Source organism: Sphaeramia orbicularis, chromosome 7 (assembly GCF_902148855.1).
Source record: "Sphaeramia orbicularis chromosome 7, fSphaOr1.1, whole genome shotgun sequence".
Classification (NCBI taxonomy): domain Eukaryota; kingdom Metazoa; phylum Chordata; class Actinopteri; order Kurtiformes; family Apogonidae; genus Sphaeramia; species Sphaeramia orbicularis.
The window spans coordinates 40,281,229-40,304,765 of record NC_043963.1 but is presented as its reverse complement, the minus strand read 5'-3'; the positions used below and the strand labels follow the sequence as shown (position 1 = coordinate 40,304,765).

General features: G+C 38.6%; 1 protein-coding gene across 2 annotated transcripts in view; it reads right to left on the bottom strand.

Moving 5' to 3' along the window:
* lamb2l (laminin, beta 2-like) overlaps nt 1-23,537 on the bottom strand; it is a 70,681-nt gene that overhangs the window by 5,797 nt on the left and 41,347 nt on the right. For both annotated transcript variants that reach the window (XM_030139167.1, XM_030139168.1), the window contains exons 11-31: nt 23,274-23,453; nt 20,168-20,280; nt 19,723-19,802; nt 19,359-19,515; nt 17,561-17,701; nt 15,084-15,245; nt 14,848-14,969; nt 11,732-11,852; nt 10,083-10,275; nt 9,824-9,967; nt 9,007-9,238; nt 8,763-8,926; nt 8,312-8,536; nt 8,006-8,220; nt 7,781-7,877; nt 6,163-6,535; nt 3,842-4,026; nt 2,941-3,188; nt 1,714-1,929; nt 1,451-1,595; nt 471-678 (exon numbers count right to left, since the gene is read on the bottom strand). In XM_030139167.1, the coding sequence (XP_029995027.1) occupies nt 471-678; nt 1,451-1,595; nt 1,714-1,929; nt 2,941-3,188; nt 3,842-4,026; nt 6,163-6,535; nt 7,781-7,877; nt 8,006-8,220; nt 8,312-8,536; nt 8,763-8,926; nt 9,007-9,238; nt 9,824-9,967; nt 10,083-10,275; nt 11,732-11,852; nt 14,848-14,969; nt 15,084-15,245; nt 17,561-17,701; nt 19,359-19,515; nt 19,723-19,802; nt 20,168-20,280; nt 23,274-23,453 (3,721 nt within the window). The remainder of the gene's footprint in view (nt 1-470; nt 679-1,450; nt 1,596-1,713; nt 1,930-2,940; nt 3,189-3,841; nt 4,027-6,162; nt 6,536-7,780; nt 7,878-8,005; nt 8,221-8,311; nt 8,537-8,762; nt 8,927-9,006; nt 9,239-9,823; nt 9,968-10,082; nt 10,276-11,731; nt 11,853-14,847; nt 14,970-15,083; nt 15,246-17,560; nt 17,702-19,358; nt 19,516-19,722; nt 19,803-20,167; nt 20,281-23,273; nt 23,454-23,537) is intronic.

Genomic DNA, 23,537 nt, shown 5'->3' with positions numbered 1-23,537 from the left:
GCAAAAACAGTCCTCATAAATCCTCACAGAACCAAGTGGCTGTTGCTCTGATACAACATAATAACATAATAAGATGCTCTGATCAGCCATTTCAGGATAGGACATCACAACAAAGGAAGAAGAGGAAATTTTGACCATGAGTCTTCCTGTACACATACTAGAGTATTGTGTATTCAGCTCAATTCAACTCAGTTGTATTTGCAGAGCCCTTTATCACAACAAGGTTGCCTCACAGGGCTTTACACAATTAGTTGGATATAAAAATAAACAACAGTCAAATAGACAGTAGATGAAATTACAAAGGAATTTAACATGGATTATTCAGTTGGTTGCAATTTGTTATTTCACCATTAGGTGCCACTAAAAACCCCACATTGAACATGAACCCTGCTGCCTGTGTCATACAGAGACAAATGCAAAGACAATGTCCTGCTGACACAAAGATCATAAGCAACATTAGCATTACTCACTTAGCATCTTTAGCTTTCTCCAGCAGGTCCTTGGCTTTGCTAACTTGGTGCGTGGTTTGGTTAACAATCCCTTCAATGTTGGTGAGGTTGGCAAGGCTGTCTTTGATCTCCATGACCATTTTATCTAGAGCAGTCCTGTTGACTGGAAGGGTGATGGACAAGACCTGCAGAGCCACCTTCTCAATGCTCTCTGGGTCTGCTCCTTCCTCTGCAAAACACAAGACAAGCACATTTACTGCATACTATGTAGCAGCAAAATGTCTGCTATGGTTGCACTCAACATAGTCAAAAATTAAAAATTAACTCACAAACTTCGACTACAAGAAGCACATTTGGACAAAAAAACAGAATAAATGCACTGATTAAAGAATAGAAATGTAGTGTCATGTAATGTACCCAAGCAAGGTTTTTTGTTCGTTTTTTGTTGTTTTTGGTGACTATGTGTTTATAAAATTTCAATAAAAACTTAAGTGGAAAAAAAAAAAAAAAAACATAGTTAAAAATTATTCATACCCCTGGCAAATTTGGACTTAAAGTTACTTTTATTCAATCAGCAAGTTTTTTTTCTTTCTTTCTTTCTTTTTTTCCTGGAAATGACATAGGCTTCTCCCAAATGATAATGAGACGATGTACAAGAGGCATCATTGAGAAATTTTTTTTTTCTCAGCTTCTATTTACATTTAAACAGAAAGTGTCACATCCAAAATGAGCTAATAAAGGCATTTCTATTGATTATTGAGAAAGATATGAATACATTTGGACATGCCACTTGTTGAAATGTACATAAAAGTTGAGAAATATTTTTTTCCATGATGCCTCTTGTTCATTGAAGCCTGGGTCATTTCCTATTAAAAAAAAAAAAAAAAAAACTTGCTAGTTGAATAAAAGTAACTTTAAGTCAAAATTTGCCAGGGGTATGAATTATTTTGGGCCTGAGTGTAGATGTGAATGAAGCCAAACAAAAAGCTACTATAACACACCAGTGAGGAAATCTTTGATCTTTTTAATAAAATCTTTAAGCTTCTTGTTGGAGTTTTCAAAGTGGTCCTTCTTCTTCTGGGCTCTCTCTAGTGAGGTCATAGCCTGGTTCTTCACATCCTGGGTCAGAGTAACTAAATCCTGGAGCTGCACACAAAACCAGGATGTTAGGTCAATAAAAGAATCACAATTAATGGCAGAAGAAAATGAGAAACCTTCAATGTTACTTTCAGCTCATGGGATAATGTTCAGAGACTCCCAGGACCTTTTTAGCCACGCCTTGAAGCTCCTCGTGTGCAGAGTTCAGACTGTCGGTGACATTCCTGGCGTGCTTAAGTGCCGTCAAAGAAGTGCTCACTGTTCCATTACATCCTTCTCCACCACACACACGGTTGCCCTGATCATCACGGCAACCAGCCCCACCACATCTGCTGTCTGGGCAGCTGCCATTTGCACCAGCACTGCTATGACCACCACAGACCTAGAGTGAGCAACGGTGCAGTTAGTTAATGTTTCACAGTGAAACCAATGGGTTAATGGCACAGGAGAGTAAAAAACAGACTAATTATGAGACATTTAAAATAAAGAACAAAAGATTCTACACCAGGTACTGAAAATAACCTGTTTCATAAATGTCCAATGCCATTTATTCAAGTCTGCTATTAATATACATATAGTTATGGAACACACCATATCAGTTTAGTAATTTATTCATATTCATATTAACCCTTTAAGCGCCAAAGTCGCAACATAACTGAATAAAACTTAACCTTTTTGAAATCTTCATATCAAAACTGAATATTTAATGGAAAAACAAACTCAGGTGCCTAAAAGGTTAATCTTAATATAGTAATATATTGATATAGTAATTTAGTGTTTTGTGCATTTAATTGACAAGATAAAAAAAGTTTTGATCAAAATCCAAAATATTATAAAATCAGTTTCTGCAGTAGCTATGAAGGGTTTCAGATTTTTGTGAATTCAACTCAGTTATAAATGTATGCATTTTCACTCTTTCAAACCAAATAATACAAAAACCCTCATTCTAATTATTATGTACTTCTGAGATATACTTCACAAAATTTCACTTTACAACCTTTTCAGATGGATATATTAGAAGTATACCAGTGAAATACTGTAACAGAGGCTTGCAGTTGTATTCAATACTCCAGTTCATTAAATATCTGTTTCACACCTGTTTGCTTTGTATATTTGTACTTCAAAATAAATAAATGGATGTAAACTAACTGCTAAAATATAGACTCACATCATTTCCCAAAAGTCAGCTCTCCCCAGCACAAAAACTATCACATCTAACACCGTGGTACCACATGGATCATTGCGCTAGTAAACCTAATATATTTCACTAAATAAATTGAACATATACTTCTTTGTTGTAATGGGATGATTATTCTAGTCCTTGAGGAGTAAAACCTGTTGTCTATGTAAATGTCTATGTAAACCCTGATTACTGTTATAAGTAAGTACATACCTTGTGATTGAGGTGGTGAACTTTTTTATCCAGGTCATGGGCTTTTTGGTGCAGCTCATTTAAAGATCTGTTCTGAGCAGCCACAGCTTTAAGCAGCTTGTCTTTGCCAGCATCCAGCAGGTTTTCAGTGATGCCCCGGGTTTCTTTTGACTGTTCCACGGGGCTGGAAGGACCAGACACTGAAGCATTGCACTTCTCCTCAGCTTTTGCTGACTCCCGATAGTACCTTTTGACTTTCTCAAACTGATCTGTGAGGAAACAGAAAGAGTTTGTGTTTTTAGGAGCTTTGTGTTTTACCTGACCTGAGTGCTTTCATAGTTTTCCTCAAAGTACATTTACTCAAGGACTTCAAATGCATAAATAGATGTTGTGTTCTGAACAGCTCCACAAAATAGCGATTTCTTTCATATATTAATTTCAACAAATCAATCATCCAATATGTCACCAAAAATGAAGGATTAGAGGAAGAAACCTGAAAACGAATTTCTACTTAAGAACTTTTTTATTATGATTATTTCCTCTCACATTAACAATGTAATGATCCCTCAGAAGGATGTAGTGCATCTGTATATAAACCTGGACAAAAACACCTCTGCTGTTAGCAGCTCTAACAGTAACATAGTGCAAAAACACCAGTGCTTCACCTTCGCATTAATGATCGAATGATATTATATTTAATGTATCACCCAGACGACAAAACCAAGTACTTCACCTGAAGAACATTTTGTCGTTAAAACTTGAGAGGGATTTTCCATTAACAACTTATACTTGTAATGAAGTATTTTTACACTAATGTATTGCTACTAAAGTAATAAAAACAAATACATCTCACCCCCCGTGCCTACAGTGAACTAACTTAAAAACACTGCATGAGTTTTACAACTTTACTCTGGTTTTCTACCTGTAAATCCTGAGGTGAGGTAATCTTCCAGCACTTCCTTTTTCTGAGACACCGTGCTGTTGATGTCCCTCAGATCCATCTCCAGGTCACTCAGTGTGCTTCTCAGTGCCCCTTCATCTTGTGCTGTTGCATTTAGTTCCCGAGTAACACCCATCAGACGCCCATCAGTCAATGCGATCTCCGCCCTAGAACGTGTCAAGTCAGCATCAGAGGCATATGGTATTTCATTTTATTTATATATATATATATATATATATATATATATATATAGTACAGGCCAAAAGTTTGGACACACCTTCTCATTCTTTGCATTTTCTTTATTTTCATGACTATTTACATTGTAGATTCTCACTGAAGGCATCAAAACTATGAATGAACACATGTGGAATTATGTACTTAACAAAAAAGTGTGAAATAACTGAAAACATATCTTATATTCTAGTTTCTTCAAAGTAGCCACCCTTAGCTCTGATGACTGTTTTGCACACTCTTGGCATTCTCTTGATGAGCTTCAAGAGGTAGTCACCTGAAATGGTTTCCTAACAGTCTTGAAGAAGTTCCCAGAGATGCTTAGCACTTGTTGGCCCTTTTGCCTTCACTCTGCGGTCCAGCTCACCCCAAACCATCTCGATTGGGTTCAGGTCCGGTGACTGTGGAGGCCAGGTCATCTGGCGCAGCACTCCATCACTCTCCTTCTTGGTCAAATATCCCTCACACAGCCTGGAGGTGTGTTTGGGGTCATTGTCCTGTTGAAACATAAATGATGGTCCAACTAAACGCAAACCGGATGGAATGGCATGTCACTTCAGGATGCTGTGGTAGCCATGCTGATTCAGGTTGCCTTCAATCTTGAATAAATCCCCAACAGCGTCACCAGCAAAGCACCCCCACACCATCACACCTCCCCCTCCATGCTTCACGGTGGGAACCAGGCATGTAGCATCCATCCGTTCACCTTTTCTACGTCGCACAAAGACACGGCGGTTGGATCCAAAGATCTCAAATTTGGACTCATCAGACCAAAGCACAGATTTCCACTGGTCTAATGTCCATTCCTTGGGTTTCTTGGCCCAAATAAATCTCTTCTGTTTGTTGCCTCTCCTGAGCAGTGGTTTCCTAGCAGCTATTTGACCATGAAGGCCTGATTCACGCAGTCTCCTCTTAACAGTTGTTGTAGAGATGTGTCTGCTGCTAGAGCTCTGTGTGGTATTCATCTGGTCTCTAATCTGAGCTGCTGTTAATTTGCGATTTCTGAGGCTGGTGACTCAGATGAACTTATCTTCAGCATCAGAGGTGACTCTTGGTCTTCCTTTCCTGGGGCGGTCCTCATGTGAGCCAGTTTCGTTGTAGCGCTTGATGGTTTTTGCGACTGCACTTGGGGACACATTCAAAGTTTTTGAAATTTTCTAGACTGACTGACCTTCATTTCTTAAAGTAATGATGGCCACTCGTTTGTCTTTACTTAGCTGATTGGTTCTCGCCATAATATGCATTCTAACAGTTGTCCAATAGGGCTGTCAGCTGTGCATCAACCTGACTTCTGCACAACACAACTGATGGTCCCAACCCCATCAATAAGGCAAGAAATTCCACTAAGTAACCCTGACAAGGCACAGCTATGAAGTGAAAACCATTTCAGGTGACTACCTCTTGATGCTCATCAAGAGAATGCCAAGAGTGTGCAAAACAGTCATCAGAGCTAAGGGTGGCTACTTTGAAGAAACTAGAATATAAATATATCCAAACTTTTAGCCTGTACTGTATGTATGTATGTATGTATATATATATATATATATATATATATATATATATATATGCCTCCAGCTTTAGACATTTATTGTTCAGGTAATAACAGACATTCACAGACCAACATAAGAGCTAAATAGAATCATAACAAACAGAACACAAAATACATTAAATACTGTTAGCGGGAGATTAGCAACTTAGGTATAAACACTAACTAAAATCATTATAAACACACATAGATCACATCATAAACCACCTTGTTCCCATTTCCCAGCTGATGCCAAAACTACTCGTTCTCTCTCCCTGTCTTTTTTTACTTTTCTCTTCCCGTTTTTTGTTGTTCAACCTTGTTCTCTCCCTCTTACCTTCTCCACCTGTCTGTCACTGTCTTTACGACTCTTACCACTTTACAAACATGTACAAAAACTTTTCAAAATAAAACATCCACCCTCAACAGGAAATACAAAATAAAAGAACAAAGTGAAACACACCAGTACAAAGCATCAAGGGGCATTTACGTATATACATCCCAAAAGTTAGCGACAAAACATCCAAGCCCTGAGTGGCGTCCTCACCTGAGGTCATCAATGCTTTGCCCAATCAGCTGGTGGATTCTGTCGCTGTCCTCTGTACTGATCAGATCCTGGACTTGCCTCAGTTTCCTCTCCAGTTCTTTGATTCGCTTGTCATCAGCTCCTGGAGTGACTCCACTCTCTAATATTTTCTCCACAGTGAACTGGATGTGTTCCAGATCCCTTTTAATCTGACACACCACATCATCCCATAGCTGGAAGCATGGATGACACTGGACGCACTTCGGGAAGTCACCAGTGTATCCACGAGCACATTCGTCACAGCGCTTCCCCGCTGCTCCCTCCCTGCACTCACATGCTCCTGTGATTCGGTCACACTGTGCCATTTCAGATCCCAATGGGTGACAGTTACACTCTGAAAAGAGTGAGGAAGAGAAGGAGGGGAACAAAGACAGAAATGAAAGAGTGCAAATACAGGTGAGGAGAACTAAAAACAGAGGCTCTGTAAGGGAAACACATTTAAAGGTTGTAGTGAGTCTACAAAAACGGCAGATACAGAGGATTATATTGACTTTTAACATAACCCTGGGTTAAATATTAAAGACAGGTTTTTATAGTCCATCTACATAACATTACAGTTTTTCATCAGTTAATCCACTCCAACTTTGCTTTAAATGCAAATGGATTCTCTTCAAGCTGCAATTGTCTTCTCCTAAGTCCTGAGTGAATTATCCTTCACATCTGTTTTCAGCTTCATGATATTTTTTTATCAAAATCAAGGGAAAGTGGTTAGGAGAAAATATTAGGTATTTTTACAATTTTGATTGTCAACCACAACCTTGTTTTTCTGTTTTTCTTTATATATTGCAGTAGCACACACAGTCATCATGTGTTGACCACAGTTTTCCGACCTAGTTTACTAATGTCTTTGTGTGCACCAACACAAAATAAAATACTGAGCAAATTTGAAGAAAACTAGAAGAAAATAAGTTGCAAAAACAAAAATGCAAATCATGTACATTCCCATAAACTGGTTTGGAGCAAATCAACAAGGCTGCATTCTCTCACCAGCAGGTGGCGATATAGGTTACGTTACATATGGCTCTGTCGATAAAGAAGAGGAAGCAGAAGATAACAGTGCTTTTCACTGAGAATGGTTCTGGTGTCTTTTCATGTGGATGAGACAGAGGAATAATACAGTGTCCTCATCAGTCCACAGGACTTGTACTAAACATGTTTCATCATAATACCTGGAAAGGTGTAGCAAACAGCTGTTCAGCAAGTGAACATCTTATCAGTTGACCATGTGATTTAAATGTTCACTGCATGAGAATTAATTGAAATAAGGTGTCGCCACATCCTTTTTTTTTGTATTCAGTCTAAAAAGGTTAAAAAAAAACCTGAAAAGAGGTGAAAAAACTTACTTTTTAATTTGTGATTTTCTTGGAATTGTACCATCTCCATAAACCTTCTCTTACGCAGAATTTCAAAATGTCGATTAAATGCATTTATGGAAACCAACCTTATGACTTCTTTCAAAGTCACCTAAACCTGGATGAAATGCACTTGTGTGAAAGCATCTAAGTTTCTTTTTTTCTGTTTTTTTCTTTTTGTCACCAGCCTATATCTACTGTACATTAATGTTCACATGGTGAGTTACCTTGACACTGCACCCTTGGGTCACCCCAGTGGAACTGCTCACACTCAGTGCACTGTTTTCCTCCAAAACCTGAACGGCAGTGGCACTGGCCTGTGAACTGTAAATGACAGAAAGAGGCAAAAAGAAGAAAGTATGAGGTAACAAAAAAAACAGAATAGTATCCTGTCTGAGTTCATGTTTCCATGAACCATTTCTGTGTTTTTTGGTGCCTTCAAGCTGTGTTACCATGTTGCAATGAGTTCCCAATGCATGGTGTGGGTCACACCCACAGGGCTCACAGCCTTGCTCCTGTCCATAGTTCCAATGATTGGGAGAACACTGATCACAGTTATGGCCAGACACGTTCTCCCTGCAGGGGCAAGCTCCAGTCTGCTGGTCACAGTGACACTCCCCATCACTGCAGGCAGAATGGATGGTACCGGCAGTCACACAGGTGCAACCTGGGACGACAAATGTGTTCAATAAACAGATGGAAAAACAGTAGATTTCATGTACAGTTAGCTAAATCTAGATACTGCTGTCATTACATACGTCTGCAGTCCTGGACCAAAGCATTTCCATAGTAACCATGTTGACATTGATCACAGGACTGGCCAACGGTGTGGTGTGTGCATTTGAGACACTGGCCAGTTGAGCGGTCACACGACTCAGGGTCCTCGGTGTCAATGTTATCATTACACTGGCATGGCCGGCATTGACCGCCCAGTTGCTCTGGATTGCCAAAGTAACCAGGGGCACACTGGTCACAGCGTGAGCCTTAGAAAGAAGAGGTAGCATATGACATGACAGCTGCATATTAAGTCATTTATTAATAAGACAAAATTGCAAGTATTTATGCTGTATATAGCCCTACACTTGTAAAGGTCAGATGAGATGAACGTTAATATTGAAAAGGGAAAAAGAAAAGAAAAGCAAAATGAAACAGAGAAGTACAATCCTCTCCTGATTACTGTGGATATTCTGTGCAAGTGTGATCGCTCACCAGTGTATCCCTGTTGACAGTTGCAGATGATCTGGTTGGAGGTGTGGTCCGCCTGACAGGAGATCCCGTTGAAATGATCTGTGCCTGGGTTACCAGGACAGGGGCAGGGACGACAGTGCTCCCCTGAGCCAAGCACCGGGTTTCCAAAGAAGCCCTCAACACATCTGGGAAAAACAAGGCATTTACACTAAATAAGATAACCACCAGTGAAGCAAACAAAGCTAATAGATGGAAGGGTCCTTACCGTTCACAGAAGTGTCCAGCTGTGTAGTCCCTGCAGCCGATACACTCTCCTGTGCGTGAGTCACAGTGGTCCGTGTGGCCGTTACACTGACAGGGGCTGCAGTTAGGGAAGCCCCACTGGCCTGGTTGGCAGTCTGAACACTGACGCCCAGTGGCTCCTGGCTTGCATTGGCACTGGCCTGTTACTGGATCACACTGGTGGCTTACGGAACCATCTGGATGGCATTCACAGGCTGGACAGGAGGAGCAGGGATACAATGAAAAACATTTTTAACATTCATTCTTGTCTTTCTCTTTAATGTTTTTCCTCAGGACCCACTTTTAAAAACAGCACTACTCTTTTGATCCTAAACTGTATCATGATAACAGCCACTTTTCACTTAATTCTTCCTTTATTAGAGTCCCAAATTTAGAAAGGTTTCACTGCTTCCTTTACTATGATGTAAGTATTTTGCTTTTAGAACCATGTCACCAAACAATTCACAATATCTATGAATTGTGAGAAGAGTAAATGTGTGCATATGTTAATATTCCTGACATATTTTACTACCATTTCCATATCACATCATTATATTTTCTGAAAGAGGTCAACCATAAGTCACATGTTCAATTAAAGCACATTACACTGAATGCATATACACCAAAACTAACAAATAATTCATTCAAATGTGAAGAATAATATTTTTATGTAGACTGCAGTTTATTTTTTTTCTTTTATCAACACATTTTGATGCTTTTCATGATGTTACAATGAAAAACTAAATTTTGTCAGTGTGCAAAATAAATACGGAGAAAGTAACTAAACAGAGTGAACTTACCAGTACAGCCATTAACTCCAAAGCCATATGTTCCCGGTGCACACTGGTCACAGCGTCGACCCATCACATTGGGTTTACAGCGACACTGCCCTCCAACCCTCTCACACTCGCCACTGAGGGAGCCCTGGGGGTCGCACTGACAGGCTGCTCAAAAGGACACATAAAAAAAAAAACAGACATCAAATGACCCTTATGATCAAATAACGTTTTTTTTTTTTTTTTTTAAATGTTGAGGTTTTTTTTTTTATTGGCTACTTACGCAGAGCACCATCATGAATGATGGATGAAATGCTACAGATGAGTTTGGAGCACATCTCCGCAAGGGCAGGCATGGGTGTGATCATGAAGGAATCAAGACACATGTAACGAACCATCTCCTCCTGACGATGCTCTGCCTCTGCATCGTTACCTTGGAAACCAGGAAGCTCAGTATATTTGGGGATCAGAACAAGCTGTGGGGATAATAAAGGTTTAAGTAATTTACTGTTATATTTTTGTGCTGCATTGTTCTCAAGTCATTCTTCTTTATGACCCGAACAGCTTAAAACCAAGGTATAATCAAGCTTTCATTATAGTAATTACTTAATTCATCGGGCACCTTTAAAAGCATTTAAAGCAGTTTAAAAAGTGCTCTGACTGAAGCTCAGACAGTAATGTAGTTCCAGTGAACACAACGGCACAACATTGTAAAGCTCCACAAAAGCAAAATTTAAGCTATGAATCAAGAAACCTGAAAGTAAAAAGGAAGGATGTATTACTAAAACAGGAGGAGAGAGATGTGAGAGAGTAAAGCATAAAATATCTGTAAGAATAAATAAATTAAAAATAATTCAAATTTAAAGGAAAGCTTAAAACAACAAAAAGGATACAAATGATGAAATCACAGAAAAACAATACTATGTAATGTAAAAAAGGTCACTGTTAGATTGAGGGTGTATTTGAAAAGTCCAAAAATCGACCTTACTTTTCCTGACCGCTTTCCTTGACCTTAGTGGAAAACACCATTAAGTTAAGGAAAGATGGAAATGAGGATTCATAAGGACAGTGCAGTGCTGAGAGAATCCAGATCCACACTAGGGCTGCACGATACTGGAAAAACTGTCATTGTGATTTTCTTTAACCCTGTGATATACAATGTGATCTGAAATAGCTGTGTGGTGCTGACGTAAATGCTCAGACAAATTGGTTGTTACCTCTCGTTGTGGCAATAATTGCAAGGCACTATCAACACAGAACACATGTTTCAATATCATCCTTCTTGTAGCTGAAATAATTCCAGATAACTGACATTGCTTTTCTTTGTGGCACCAAGTCTTCATTTTCTGTGATTTTCTCTTGTTCGTTGCTCATTTTTCAATGTTGTTATCAGCGACTCACTCTGTGTGACGGGGTGTGGTCTGCTTCGGCAAACTGATTAAGAACGATTGTGATTGGTGGATCGCTGTGCACAGAGTGTCAGCCTTGAAATTAGTTGAGAACATGTTGAGTTCATTTGCCTCCTACATTGCAGGACCTGTGATGTGACTATTACGTGCACGTACATTGCGATGATGACGATGCTCAAACAATATACTGTGCAGCTCTAATCCACACTAGGTGGATGACACTACAACGTTCAAAGGTGGAATATGAAAAGCCTCGGTCATTTCATCCTGGGCTATTTGGATACACTCATAGATTTTAGTTTTAGAATTCCTCCCTGTCTAGTCAAGTCAACACCACTAGGGGGAAACCTGAGCTACACAACACACAACACATGGTGCTGTGCTTACTCGTCTTGACATAGCCTTATTCAAGCATCTCCACAGTGATAGTGTTGGTTAAAGGGCTTTTTGTGATCAAAGGGCCTTTGAAAAACAGACAATGATTGGAATAATGAGGGAGTGCTGAGCTGATTAATGGACGCACCGAGTCAATTAGAATGAAGGCAGTGAGATGTCTGTGTGTGACACCATGGCGCTGGAAGCGGATGGCAACCACATAACGATTACTGGGCTCGAAGCAGAATGGCCTGGGCATCTGGATGTATCTGGGAAAACAAAAAGAACACATAGATACTCATATATATATCGTAATAAGCAGCAAATACCTGTCTCTTACTATGCTATCCTCCTCTTTTCCTTTCCTTTTTTTTTTTTTTTTTTTTTACGTCTTTAGTCTCATGGCTTCAATACTAATTAGTTACTCAGACTTGCTCCTGTAATTTCACACCTAATTTTATTCTTGAACCTGTAGGAGTCTGATTTTGTACAGCCTGTAAACTGAGTCTTGATTTGCAATACCATTCATTCATTCATCTTCTGAACCCGCTTTATCTTCACTAGGGTCACGGGGGGTGCTGGAGCCTATTCCAGCTAGGTACGGGTGAAGATGAGGTGCACCCTGGATGAGTCCGATTTGCAATATTCTGAATCCAATCCAAACCAACTTTATTTGTAAACCACTTTAAAACAACTGCAGTGGACGAAAGTGCTGTACAGAAGAATAATTAAAACCAAAATAAAAGAATAAAATACAGAATAGATTAAAAGATATGGAACTGTACAAAAAAAGAAAACAGTGCTGTACAGAAGAATAAATAAAACCCAAATAGAAGAATAGAATACAAGGACAGATTAAAAGAAAAACATAAAAAGTGATACAATTTAAAAACAACAAAAAATAAGAACAATAAACCACTGCCAAATAAAAAAAAACCCAATAGAATAAAAACTACTACATTCAAACATCTCACGTGGTTTCAAAAGCCAAGGAGAAAAGATGGGTTTTAAGAAGGGATTTAAAAACAGACAGAGAGGAGGCCTGTCTGATATGGAGGGGCAGATCTTTCCATAGTCTAGGAGCTGCTGCAGCAAAGGTGATTAAGTAATCTTCCCCCATTGACCCCAAGAAAATATTGGACATTGAGGCTGTAGTATGTCAAGAAAAAAATGTTGGGGAGGTAATATCATCAACTACAGTGTTTCTTGATAAGGAAAATTATTCTCTGTTCAAATGTGCTTGATGTAACTATGTGAGGATGTGAGGATGTATCTGTTTTATTTGGTTTGTGCTGTCTTTATGATCTTTTCAGTGGTTTTTCTTCCTCCATGTCAGACTGCAGTCACTGTTCATCGGAGTGAACAGACCCACCCTCTACCTATGTTTAGTTTCCAGCCTCTGACTGTGTTTTGGGCTCATTTTGTTAATTGGTTTTGGCTCATGGACCAAACACCGTGGAGAACAGAAAGGCGAGCTACGGTCCGCTGAGACAGAAAGATCCGGGCAAGGTCTGATCTCTTAGTTCCAGATGAGTTCAGAAACTGAAAAGCTTTTCAGCAGGTCTTAATGTCGGTCTTTCGTGTTTTTCTTGTATGTTATTGCCTATGCTTTGCTGCCTTGGTTTTCAACAGGGATAAATAACTTTTAATCTCAACTGATCTGCAGTAATCTATCTAATGTGCTGATGCTACAACAATGCATTAAACTTTTTAATATTAACCCTCAAAGACCCAAACAGCCACCAGTAACCAAAATCCTTACTTACTAAATGTTTAATAACTTCTGATCCACTAATCCTATCAATACATGTAAATAATTGCTGTAAAATACAGTTTGTCATCTTTTCATGGTCATCAGACATGACCCATTTGGATGCTCAGAGGCTCCGTAGTTACCATGGAAACACTGTCATCTTCTGCAACATTGATTCACCAGTACAGCCCATGGAGCTGGATCAATGACAGTAGATAGAGACACTGGGTTTATAGTCAATTAATGGTATATTTTGCAGAAAAAGTCACTTTTTCTTCTGTTTTCTCTTTTGTTCTTAGAATAATCTGAGCTTTTATGATCAGTGAATTAAATATAGGAAAATACCTGATTTTCACAGAGGAAAAAAAGCAAAATACAGAGGATAAAATTATAAAATTATAACTGATGGTGAAATCCCTTAAGAAACTTTAAATAGAGAGATTGAGTCATTTGGAAAGAGCCACAAACATAGGACTGGGTCTTTATGGGTTAAAATAGCATGAGGTAAAAAATGTGCCTTACTCAGTTTGATGCTTTTGTCATGTTCAAGTTGAAGAAGAGTGAAATGTTAATGATATTTGACTCTTTGTACTACAATTCCAATACAGTTTTGTTCATTTTTACCCCAGGACAGCTAAGCTAAATCTGTGACTATTACCCAAAATATGCCTTAATTTGTCTATAACACTATGTCATCAAGCTGGGGTCACGTTCAAAAAGCCGAAAAGTGTAGCTGAAACAGTCTCAGATTCACAGGAATTTGACGTGATGATCTGATTGCAACATTACATTTTACTTTAGACCATATTACTGTTACATTTTCTATTAATACCTTTTTGTAACAATGCTTTTGCTACAATTGGCAATACAGTGAAGCTCTTTTTTATGGTTTTACAACAAAAAATCCATTTCACATTGCTGGTATATATTGCTCCTTTGGTTTGTAATCCAATCAGTATGAAAGATTGGAAAAACTCTACTATAACTTCTGACCTGCGCCATTGTTGGCCCACCTATAGCTCCATTACCTTTAGATGATAAGAAAATAAAAAGAACAGTGACAGCTAAGTGACCCCAACCTCAGTGTATAGAGTTATATACACGCAATATCTCAGCCCAGTCCGTACCTTTCTGTGCTGGCTCCAACTAGTATCTCATATTATTCCTTAACTAAAGTACACACTGCGGCTGCCTTCCTTTCGTATCACATAACCTATTTCTTACACAAGCTTTCTGGCATGTTTGCTGTGCTATCAGTGAATCAATGGAGAGAAATGCTGCAGGGTACAGTGAAATAAGAATACAGGCCTGACTCACATAGTACGTACAGGTCGAGGCAGGTGTGAGCGACAACAATGCAATGATGTAAGTCTCCCTGAGCTATAAAACAACGCAAAATGACACTGGGATACCTGAGACAATTCTGCAGAGACTTAAACTAACAAACTGTGTGGAATGTTTTAGATGTACAGATAGAGACACATATTTATATATACACACAAGTCTGGTACCTGTTACGGTGTGGTAGAGTTACAGTGTACAGCTGTTCAGTTGGTAAGAGATTTCCGCACCGCAGACTGGAGGGCAGCATAACCGAGGTGATACTAACGATAGCCTCCCAATCCTCTGTTGACTACACACACAAATAAAAATACATGTATTAGACATTTAGAGCTGAAGTACTAAGCTTAAGAAGACTTTCAATAATTAGTCGTTTATCTTAAAAATAAGACAACTTTACACACACCTCAGGTTCATAGCGAATCATTATGTCGTACTCCATGGCGTACGGGATGTTGTCAATAGTGAACACCAAGCCTGCGCCATCTTTGACACGAGCAAAACCAGGTCCGGTCCACGTCACCATGTGGCTCGGAGTACGCTCTCTGTGAACCGTCTTCACATCTGGCTGAAAAAGGCAAACAAATTACCCATGAGAATATTAAAAATTTATATAAATGCATAAGGTTAATTCCTAATTAAGTGAATGTGGACCAGTGTGTGTATGTGAGTAGGGCTCTTTTTCTTTTTGTTTAGTTCAAATTTTTGTTTGTTGTTTGTTGGAAAACTGGACATGTTTATACCTGTACGGAGAGTATATGTATATGAAAATGTGTCCTAAAAGAAAAAGATATAAATGCATAAGGTTCTGGTGGTTTCATGGTCACATTATTCATTTTCCACCTGGCTGGGTAAACATGTAGGTATGTAGAATATTTTATCAGGAAGAGTAGTTACTGTATACTGTTATACCTTCGACAGACTGACACTGGCTCCTCATAATTTAATATAGTACATTTCACATAAAGTTGAGGAGCTTTTAAATAATCAAATTATCATGCCAAATTAATGTAATTGCATTTGATGAGGTGAAAACAACCATCCTACTGTTGTCTGTTAATGTTTTAGAAAAGCTCATGATTGCAAAGTAACTTGTCTGTAGTTCAGTTCTTCTGGTAGTAACAACAAAGACATATACACAGCCAGGCAAAAAAAAAAAGAAAAAAAAAAGTTTAGCCTTCACCTTAGTTTTAGTCATGGCTCATGGACACATCATGTAGCTGAATCCAGACCTGACCAACTGAAGCAACTCCATAACACTACCCCCACAAGCATGTACTGAAGGCACTAGGAATGATGGGTAAACACTTCATCCACCTCTCCTCTCACCCTGATGCACCCATCAGTCTATAACAGGGTCAATCTGGACTCATCAGACCACATCACTTTTCTCCACTGAAACACAGTCCAATCTTTACCTTTATCACAGGGGTGTCAAACTCATTTTCTTTCAGGGGCCACATTCAGCCCAAGATGATCTGAAGTGGACCAGACCAGTAAAATAACAACAGCGAAAAAAAGTAAAATTACATTATGAAAATGTTTACATCTACAGGTACAAGGTTTCCACTAAAAATGAGAATAACATGAGCAACCTGAACTGTCTTAAGAAAAATAAGTACAATCTTAACAATATTATGCCTCACTTTATTATTTACATATGTGCATTACAATTTACAGATCACAGCGGCTCTACAAATACACAAAACATTTAGTAACAGAAATAATATTGTTAAAATTGCACTTATTCTTCTTAAGACATTTCAGGTTGTTCATATTTGTTCAGATTATTCACATTTTTGGTGAAAGGATAGTTTGTAATTTTCGTGTAATTTTACTTTTTTACGCTAAAAGAAGAAAATTTGGAGTTGTCATTATTTATAGCTTATTGTGATAGAATTTTACGGGTCTGACCCACTTGAGATCATATTGGTCTGTATGTGGAAGCAGAACTAAAAACATTTTAACATCCTCGATTGTTAATGGCGTCAATTTTTCATTACATTTCATGTAATTTTTGCATTTCACAAGTTCATCCCAGGGGCCGGATTGGACCCTTTGGCAGGCCGGTTTTGGCCCACAAGTGATACATTTGACACCTATGCTCTATCAAAATGATAGTTGTTTAAGAAATCAAAAACTAGCTGCATCAGTTTGGGTTAAAGACCTTGTTTCCAACTGAAATATATTAGTTACTGCAGTAATTCTCCAATGGAAGGATCTGAAGTATTTGCAGAGTTAATCAGTGTATTACTGTTTGTGATTGTGACTGTGTGTGCTGTGTAGAAAAAGCATCTAATTGAAGTTGGCCTTGTCCCTGAGAGCTGTCTGCTTTCATCGCATTTTTCACATCCACAAAAAAAAAATTTTTGGTTGGCACAATGTTCACAGCATTCAACAGTACTTTAGCTGTGTTATTTCAGCAGGGTTGTAACGACCATGATCTTTTTTCCGTTTCTATACTAAGAAAGAACAGGAGAAAGTAAGAAATATGAACACGGGATTAAAAAATTTGGTTTTAGCAGATCTTGAACTCTCTTTTGAGTGGATGTTCTGGAGGTTTTCTTAACAATAATTTGGTTTATTTGGTCTAATAGTTTTTCTTTCCATTTGGGCTGTGTTTTATTCCTTTCTCTGTCCATATATTGTAGCTACTACAAAATTCTTTATTTTTTTTACATTCATTTTTGTTTTTAATGTTTGCATATTTCCCGCATATACCAGTTGTGCATATGATGCAAAAACCTTGTTAAAACAAACTTTATGGTGGCCTAAGACTTTCTTTTACAGTAATTTATGTCAATGAAGCACATCAAGTGTCTGATCAAAGAGAAGATGACAGACTTTTCTTATGAATGACTGTATTAAAGATGTTTATCCTACTGTTTGTCGAAGCTGGCGAATACGTCTCAATGCTGCACGATGTTGCTGTAAGTTTTCAACGCGTCGGTGCCGCCGGTGCCGCCTTAGCTGGTTACTGAGATGCTGGACACAGTCTGTCTCTGCTTGGGGCCGAACTTTACCCTGAGAGTCAGAGAGAAAAGAACAGTTTCATTGAAAAGGTGAACAGACAGAGTCCATGCAGTCATTTTACAGGAAAAAAAAAACACAAAAACTGAGCCTCAAAGTCAAGTATCTATTACTTTTTTATGTTGATGAATTTGATCTGGTTTCTGTGTGTGTTTTTTTCAGTGATTACTTCCCCTGATACAGTGTCATTTTCTGCATTACAGCTCCTTTTCTGACCTTCTGACGTTTTATAAAGCCTGGTTTGAATGCCAGTCAACAGCCTCCTGAGTCCAGGACATTTCTCTCCAAGCGCCTTTTCTTATAACATTCTCGAGTAAATACCTCCCTTTTCACATTCCTGTAGCAGTGATGTTGTAAGAGGGGACTGTCTGAGCTTGTCCTGGGGTGGTGTATGGGATAGTGGAGGGGCCAGGGGGTCTCTTTAGAGTGGTGGGAATGGAGGTGAAAGAGACACACAGAAGAAACAATGGAAAGTATAAGAGTGTGAAAACGAGGGTAGACAGAGCTGGTTAGAGCGATGAGAGCAGAGTGACAGCAGGAAGTGGAAGGGAATAATATATAAAAATGTCTCTGTCTTAGAACCTGTTCATATTTACATGAGTCTTATGTTATCAGATCATAAATGGTTAACTATAGGTGCATCTTTTCACATTTGACACTAACCCATAAAGACCCAAACTGCCACCGACAACCAAAACCATCTACTGATCTAAAATGTTCTAATAACTCCTGAACCACTAAACGTATCAATACATGTTAATAACTGGTGTTAAATACAGTTTGTCATCTTTTCATGGTCATCAGATATGACCCATTTGGACGTTCAGAGGCTCCATAGTGAACGTGGAAACACTGTCATCTTCTACAAAATTGATTCACCAGTAAAACCCATGGAGTTGGATCAATGACAGTGGATGGACACACTTGGTTTATGTTCAGTTAATGCTATATTTTGCTGAAAAAGTCACTTTTTCTTCAGTTTTCTCTGTTTTAGATATAATAACAATCAACTTTAATCTGAGCTTTTATGAACATCCACAAGATCAATAAATGAAAAATAGAAAAACACCTGATGTTCACTGATTGAATGCAAAATACAGTGGATAATGTCATAATACATGGTGATAAATCACTAAAGAAAAGTTAAATATAGAGAAAAAAAAATATTGGAACTGCCATCAAAGTAGCACTGGGTCTTTATGGGTTAACCCAGGTCCATCTGTACATCTTAGCAGTTCTTCTAGGTCCAGGTGGACTAGTTTGAACCTTCAAGAACAACCAAGAACAATGACCTGGGCAAATGAGAACTGACACAGACGTCCCTACGTACGAGTGATCACTTGATTTCATTTCACTTGGCCATTCTATATACAAATAAACAAGCTTATTTATAACAGATTAAAACATAGCTTACATTTCAAGTTTAGTAGGTTGTGCTCCTTGAAGCAACATGTTGAAAATTACACAAATTATGGCAAAATGAATCCAACAATCGACCAAAGAGTTGCAAGAATTTTACACAGTGTTTTAGCTTTACCAGTACCAGTACCAGTTTTACTAGCTGCTCCAGTTTCAGGTCATCAGATTTAATGCAGTAGTATGAAATAAAATGAGAATAGTGAGTCACACTGAAGCAGCATGGTGTACACACCGGCAGTGCAGTGTCACTGGGGGAGTGCCCTGTGGCATCTTCAGCTTCATATTTGTAGTAATCCAGCGGAGCGCAGAAATACCCAGGCTGCACCTCTGAACACTGCCGACCAATCAGATGCCTCCTACAGTCACACTGGCCATTGTCCATCATGCACCTTAAGCCCCAAACAGAAAGAAATATGACTGCATTGTTATATTGGAACTTTAGTTGAAATGTCTTCATAGACAATAACTCACAGCTGCATTATACTGTTTGCTGAAGTGCCAACATTACTTTTGCACCTGAAAGTACCAGTCACAGATAAGACTAGCAAAGTGCACACCATTCTTTAAAGCATAAGTGTAAACAAAAAAGTTCATACCGATTGTTCATGGCTCCACCAAAGTCACAGTCACACGGTCTGCAGCCAGCCAAGTCGTTACTTAGTCCCCAGTATTCAGGCTACATGGATGGAAATAAACATAAAAGACACAATACACAGTGACATTTTTTTACATTTCAGATACAGTATTATGTGAATTGTTGCGGTCCTTGTCTGTTTATGAAGTTCTCCTTTAATTGAGTGAAAACCTCAGCTTTAATTGGAGAGGCTATACTTTGGGAGTGTCTACTATTTGTTTCAAATATTTAATGAAATAACATGAATAACACTCCTTATGTTAAAAACCCTGCAGCCTTCTCATGGTATAAAGTCTCTGTATCTCCTGCATTCTTTAAATGGGCTTTAAAAAATAACCCCAAACACTAATGAATGGCTGCATACCTTGCATGTTCCTATGCATGTACATATTTTAGTTATTACTAACCAGACACTGGTTGCAGTAACGTCCGGTGACATATCTCTTGCAGGAGCAATCCCCACTGATCTGGTCACACGGAGCTCCCATCATGATGATGCCCCGAGGGTCACAGTTACACGCTGAGACACACACAGAAGAAAAGTAAGGTAAATGATGAAATAAATGATGAAAAGTTTTTAAGTCTTGGACTATATTTAATCAATCCCTGGAAAACTACATCCAAGTTAATTCCTGTTTCAGATTCAACAAGGTTCAGGTTCAACAAACTAAACTTGACCTCTGAGTTGTTAAAACCTATGATGAGATACTTGAGTTTTTGGCTCCGAACAGCTGTTCAGAGCCGGTTTTCGTGTTGAATTTAAGTTTGAGACTTGAAGAATAAAAAATCTATTATCAGTGGACACTGACAATAGCTACAAGTAATCAAAAGGCAGAGCATCCACTTTAATTAAATAGAAATAAAAAATATGTTAAAAAATTGCATCCACATGTGACATAAAAATCACAAGAAATACAGAGCCTGATATATTAATGGAAATAGCACATTTTCCAAAGGTCAGTCATTCCTCATTTATTGTGGATTTTCTTAATGGACTATATTAATTCAAATATGATGAAACCAGATAGGGGTAAAATGCAGTGGGCACCAAAATGCAATGATAAGCTCTATAGGGTCACAAAACTGCACACAGTAGGTGACATAATTTAAGTTAATAAAATCAGGGAGGACAAACAACACCAAAAATTGGAAATACAAACTGCCCTTCTGCAACTCCCTCCTCTCAGTCCAAATCAAAAGAGTAAATATAAATGGAAACAAACCTGACATTGTTTCATGTTCTTAGGGAGTAGTCAAGAAATTTGTCAGAGCTTCCATGTTGAGAACCAGAGTAAGCAGAGTAGTAACTACCTGGTCACATCTGACTAAATCTGATCAGTGATTATTAATTACAGCTGTTATCATGAATCTAACCTGACTATCTGTCTAAAAATGCCCTTGATTAGCTTTTCATCAGAAAGAAATCTGCTTCATGGATTAGATTTTCTACAGCACAAGAAAAGAGTGTGATTACTTCTCAAACCAACTGGGTTTCAATATGCTGAAAGGTAACTATGGATTTTCAGCCCAGTAACACTAAAAAACTATCAATCAATGCAACTTTAAAAGGATGTCATTATCCTGTCTGACATGATAACTGAATTTTTCCTGTCTAACTTTGGTCCATACTTTGTGTCTTTTGTAAACTACCTTTAAGTGTTGAGTCACACAGAGATACACAGTGTCTGCCAGTAAAGGTTTCCGTGCAGGCATTTAACTCAACTCTATCTCAACATGAGGAACACACAACACACTGCCGATTAGCAGCAGTGAGTAAATGGAGGGTTTAGTGCCTTTGCTCAGTGAGCAATTTGTCTGCCAGTATGGGAAATCCGGCTGATCACTGGAGCCTTAATCCAATGCCTTATGCTGCCTTCACGTGCTATCGGGAAGATGATCCTTTCCACTTGTACATTTGAAATTATCAGTGCGTTGTGTTTCAGTGCTTTTGCTGTCGTAGTGAAATGAAAAATGGCTGACATAATTTTTCATGTCCTGGTATTGGGGTAAAACAGTTTTGGATGTGTTAATTCATCTGCTACAGCACTTTTTTTCATTCATCTTCGGAACTTTATCCTCGAGAGGGGACATAATATGCACTGACATATATAGAGACGAACAACCAATCACTCTCACCTTCACACCTATGGGCAATTAAGCTTAAATGATTAACCTATTAATGCATGTCTTTGGAAGAACCCACACACAGGGAGAACATGCAAACCCCCCCCCCCCTTCTTTTTTTTTTTTGGCCAATTGTGTATACTATAAATGTGCAAAAATCATCAGCTAACAGCAGCAAAAAGTTAATACAGGGTTCCTACAGGTTTATACAAGTTAAATTTATGACTTTTTAAGACTTCTTAGAATAGAATTTAATGCCCATTTCATAACTAAGCATAAGAATGAAGGCCAATTGTTCACTTTCAAAACATGCTCTGTCTTGATGTCTACTGCTGATCCAATTGTAGTTACGTAAGCCGTTTTGTCAGCATTACACATAAACGTGCTAACTATATCTGAGTCAGGGAACATGCATTTAAACAGCTCTGTGATTCCATCTTTAGCACTATAGAACATGTGTTTAGTTACAGTATGTAGGCTCCGCAATACCTCTGCTTTTAGGGTCGAAGTAGAACCAAACATTGTCCGTAGGTGGATTTTTGTTGCTGCTGCTATACTAGGCGCTCTAGCTGATGCTGACCCCCCAAGTTCCCAAAGTCAGCTTTCTTGGACAATGCACACATGACAAACAGCTGCAGGTGTGTTGGGCTGAATGTATCTCACTGGGGGCTGCAAAGTTAGCGGTAACTGGTTCCTAATTTCAATATATATTGTGGGGTTGGAAATTTAATACCTTTTAAAGACTTTTTTAAGATACTACATGCAAATTTGTAAATTCAACACTTTGAAGACTTTTTAAGACCATGCGGGAACCCTGTAATAAGAGCAGTGTTTATCATTCACGATTAATCCCTTGTTGCTCTCTACCACAATGAAAATCCAAAGGTTATTTTCACCTCAACCACTGGTCTATCAAGATTTTTTTCAAAGTTCCCCAGTGGAAAATACGACATGAGGGGGTGTTCATGTGCAATTTTCAAGTTCGTAAGTAGTATCTGCAATAAGTCCCATAGCACATGAAGGCAGCATCAGACTGCTCAGCCATGATACCACTTGCAGTGAAGAATGAAAATCAAGTTTAAACTGGTGGCATCAGAATGATAAAGTCTGTAGCATGCACACAAGCTAAAATAAAACACTACAAAAATAAAGGTGTTTTTTTTTTTTTTTTATTCTATTCAATATGTGTGGATGTAGCTGTGTTTTGGATAGGTGCAGTGAAGTCATCTGTCTGAATAAGGAAATGTAGTGGCCTAACAGTAGCTGGCTCAGACTCAAACTGTACTCACTTTGTCAAACTGAAAATCCTGTGTTTTCCTCTTTTCAGGCTTGATTTTCATTAAAACACACTTTCTGAAACTGGGTCCAGAACAACAGAGTGAGACATACGTTGACAGCCAAGTGGGTCATTCTGGCTGAGGCCGTAGTATCCCTCCTTGCAGTCGTCACAGCGCATGCCTTTGACGTTGACTTTACAACGACACTGTCCGGTGATCATCCCCATGTCCGGGTCGGTGTGACTGTCACACACTCCTCCCTCCAATGATCCGACAGGGTCACAGTCACATGCTGGGGGTCAGAGGTCAGGTGGAGACTGTCAGGAAAAGGACTGAAAATTAGTAACAGTTGAATCAATAATTTCTTAGATTATTC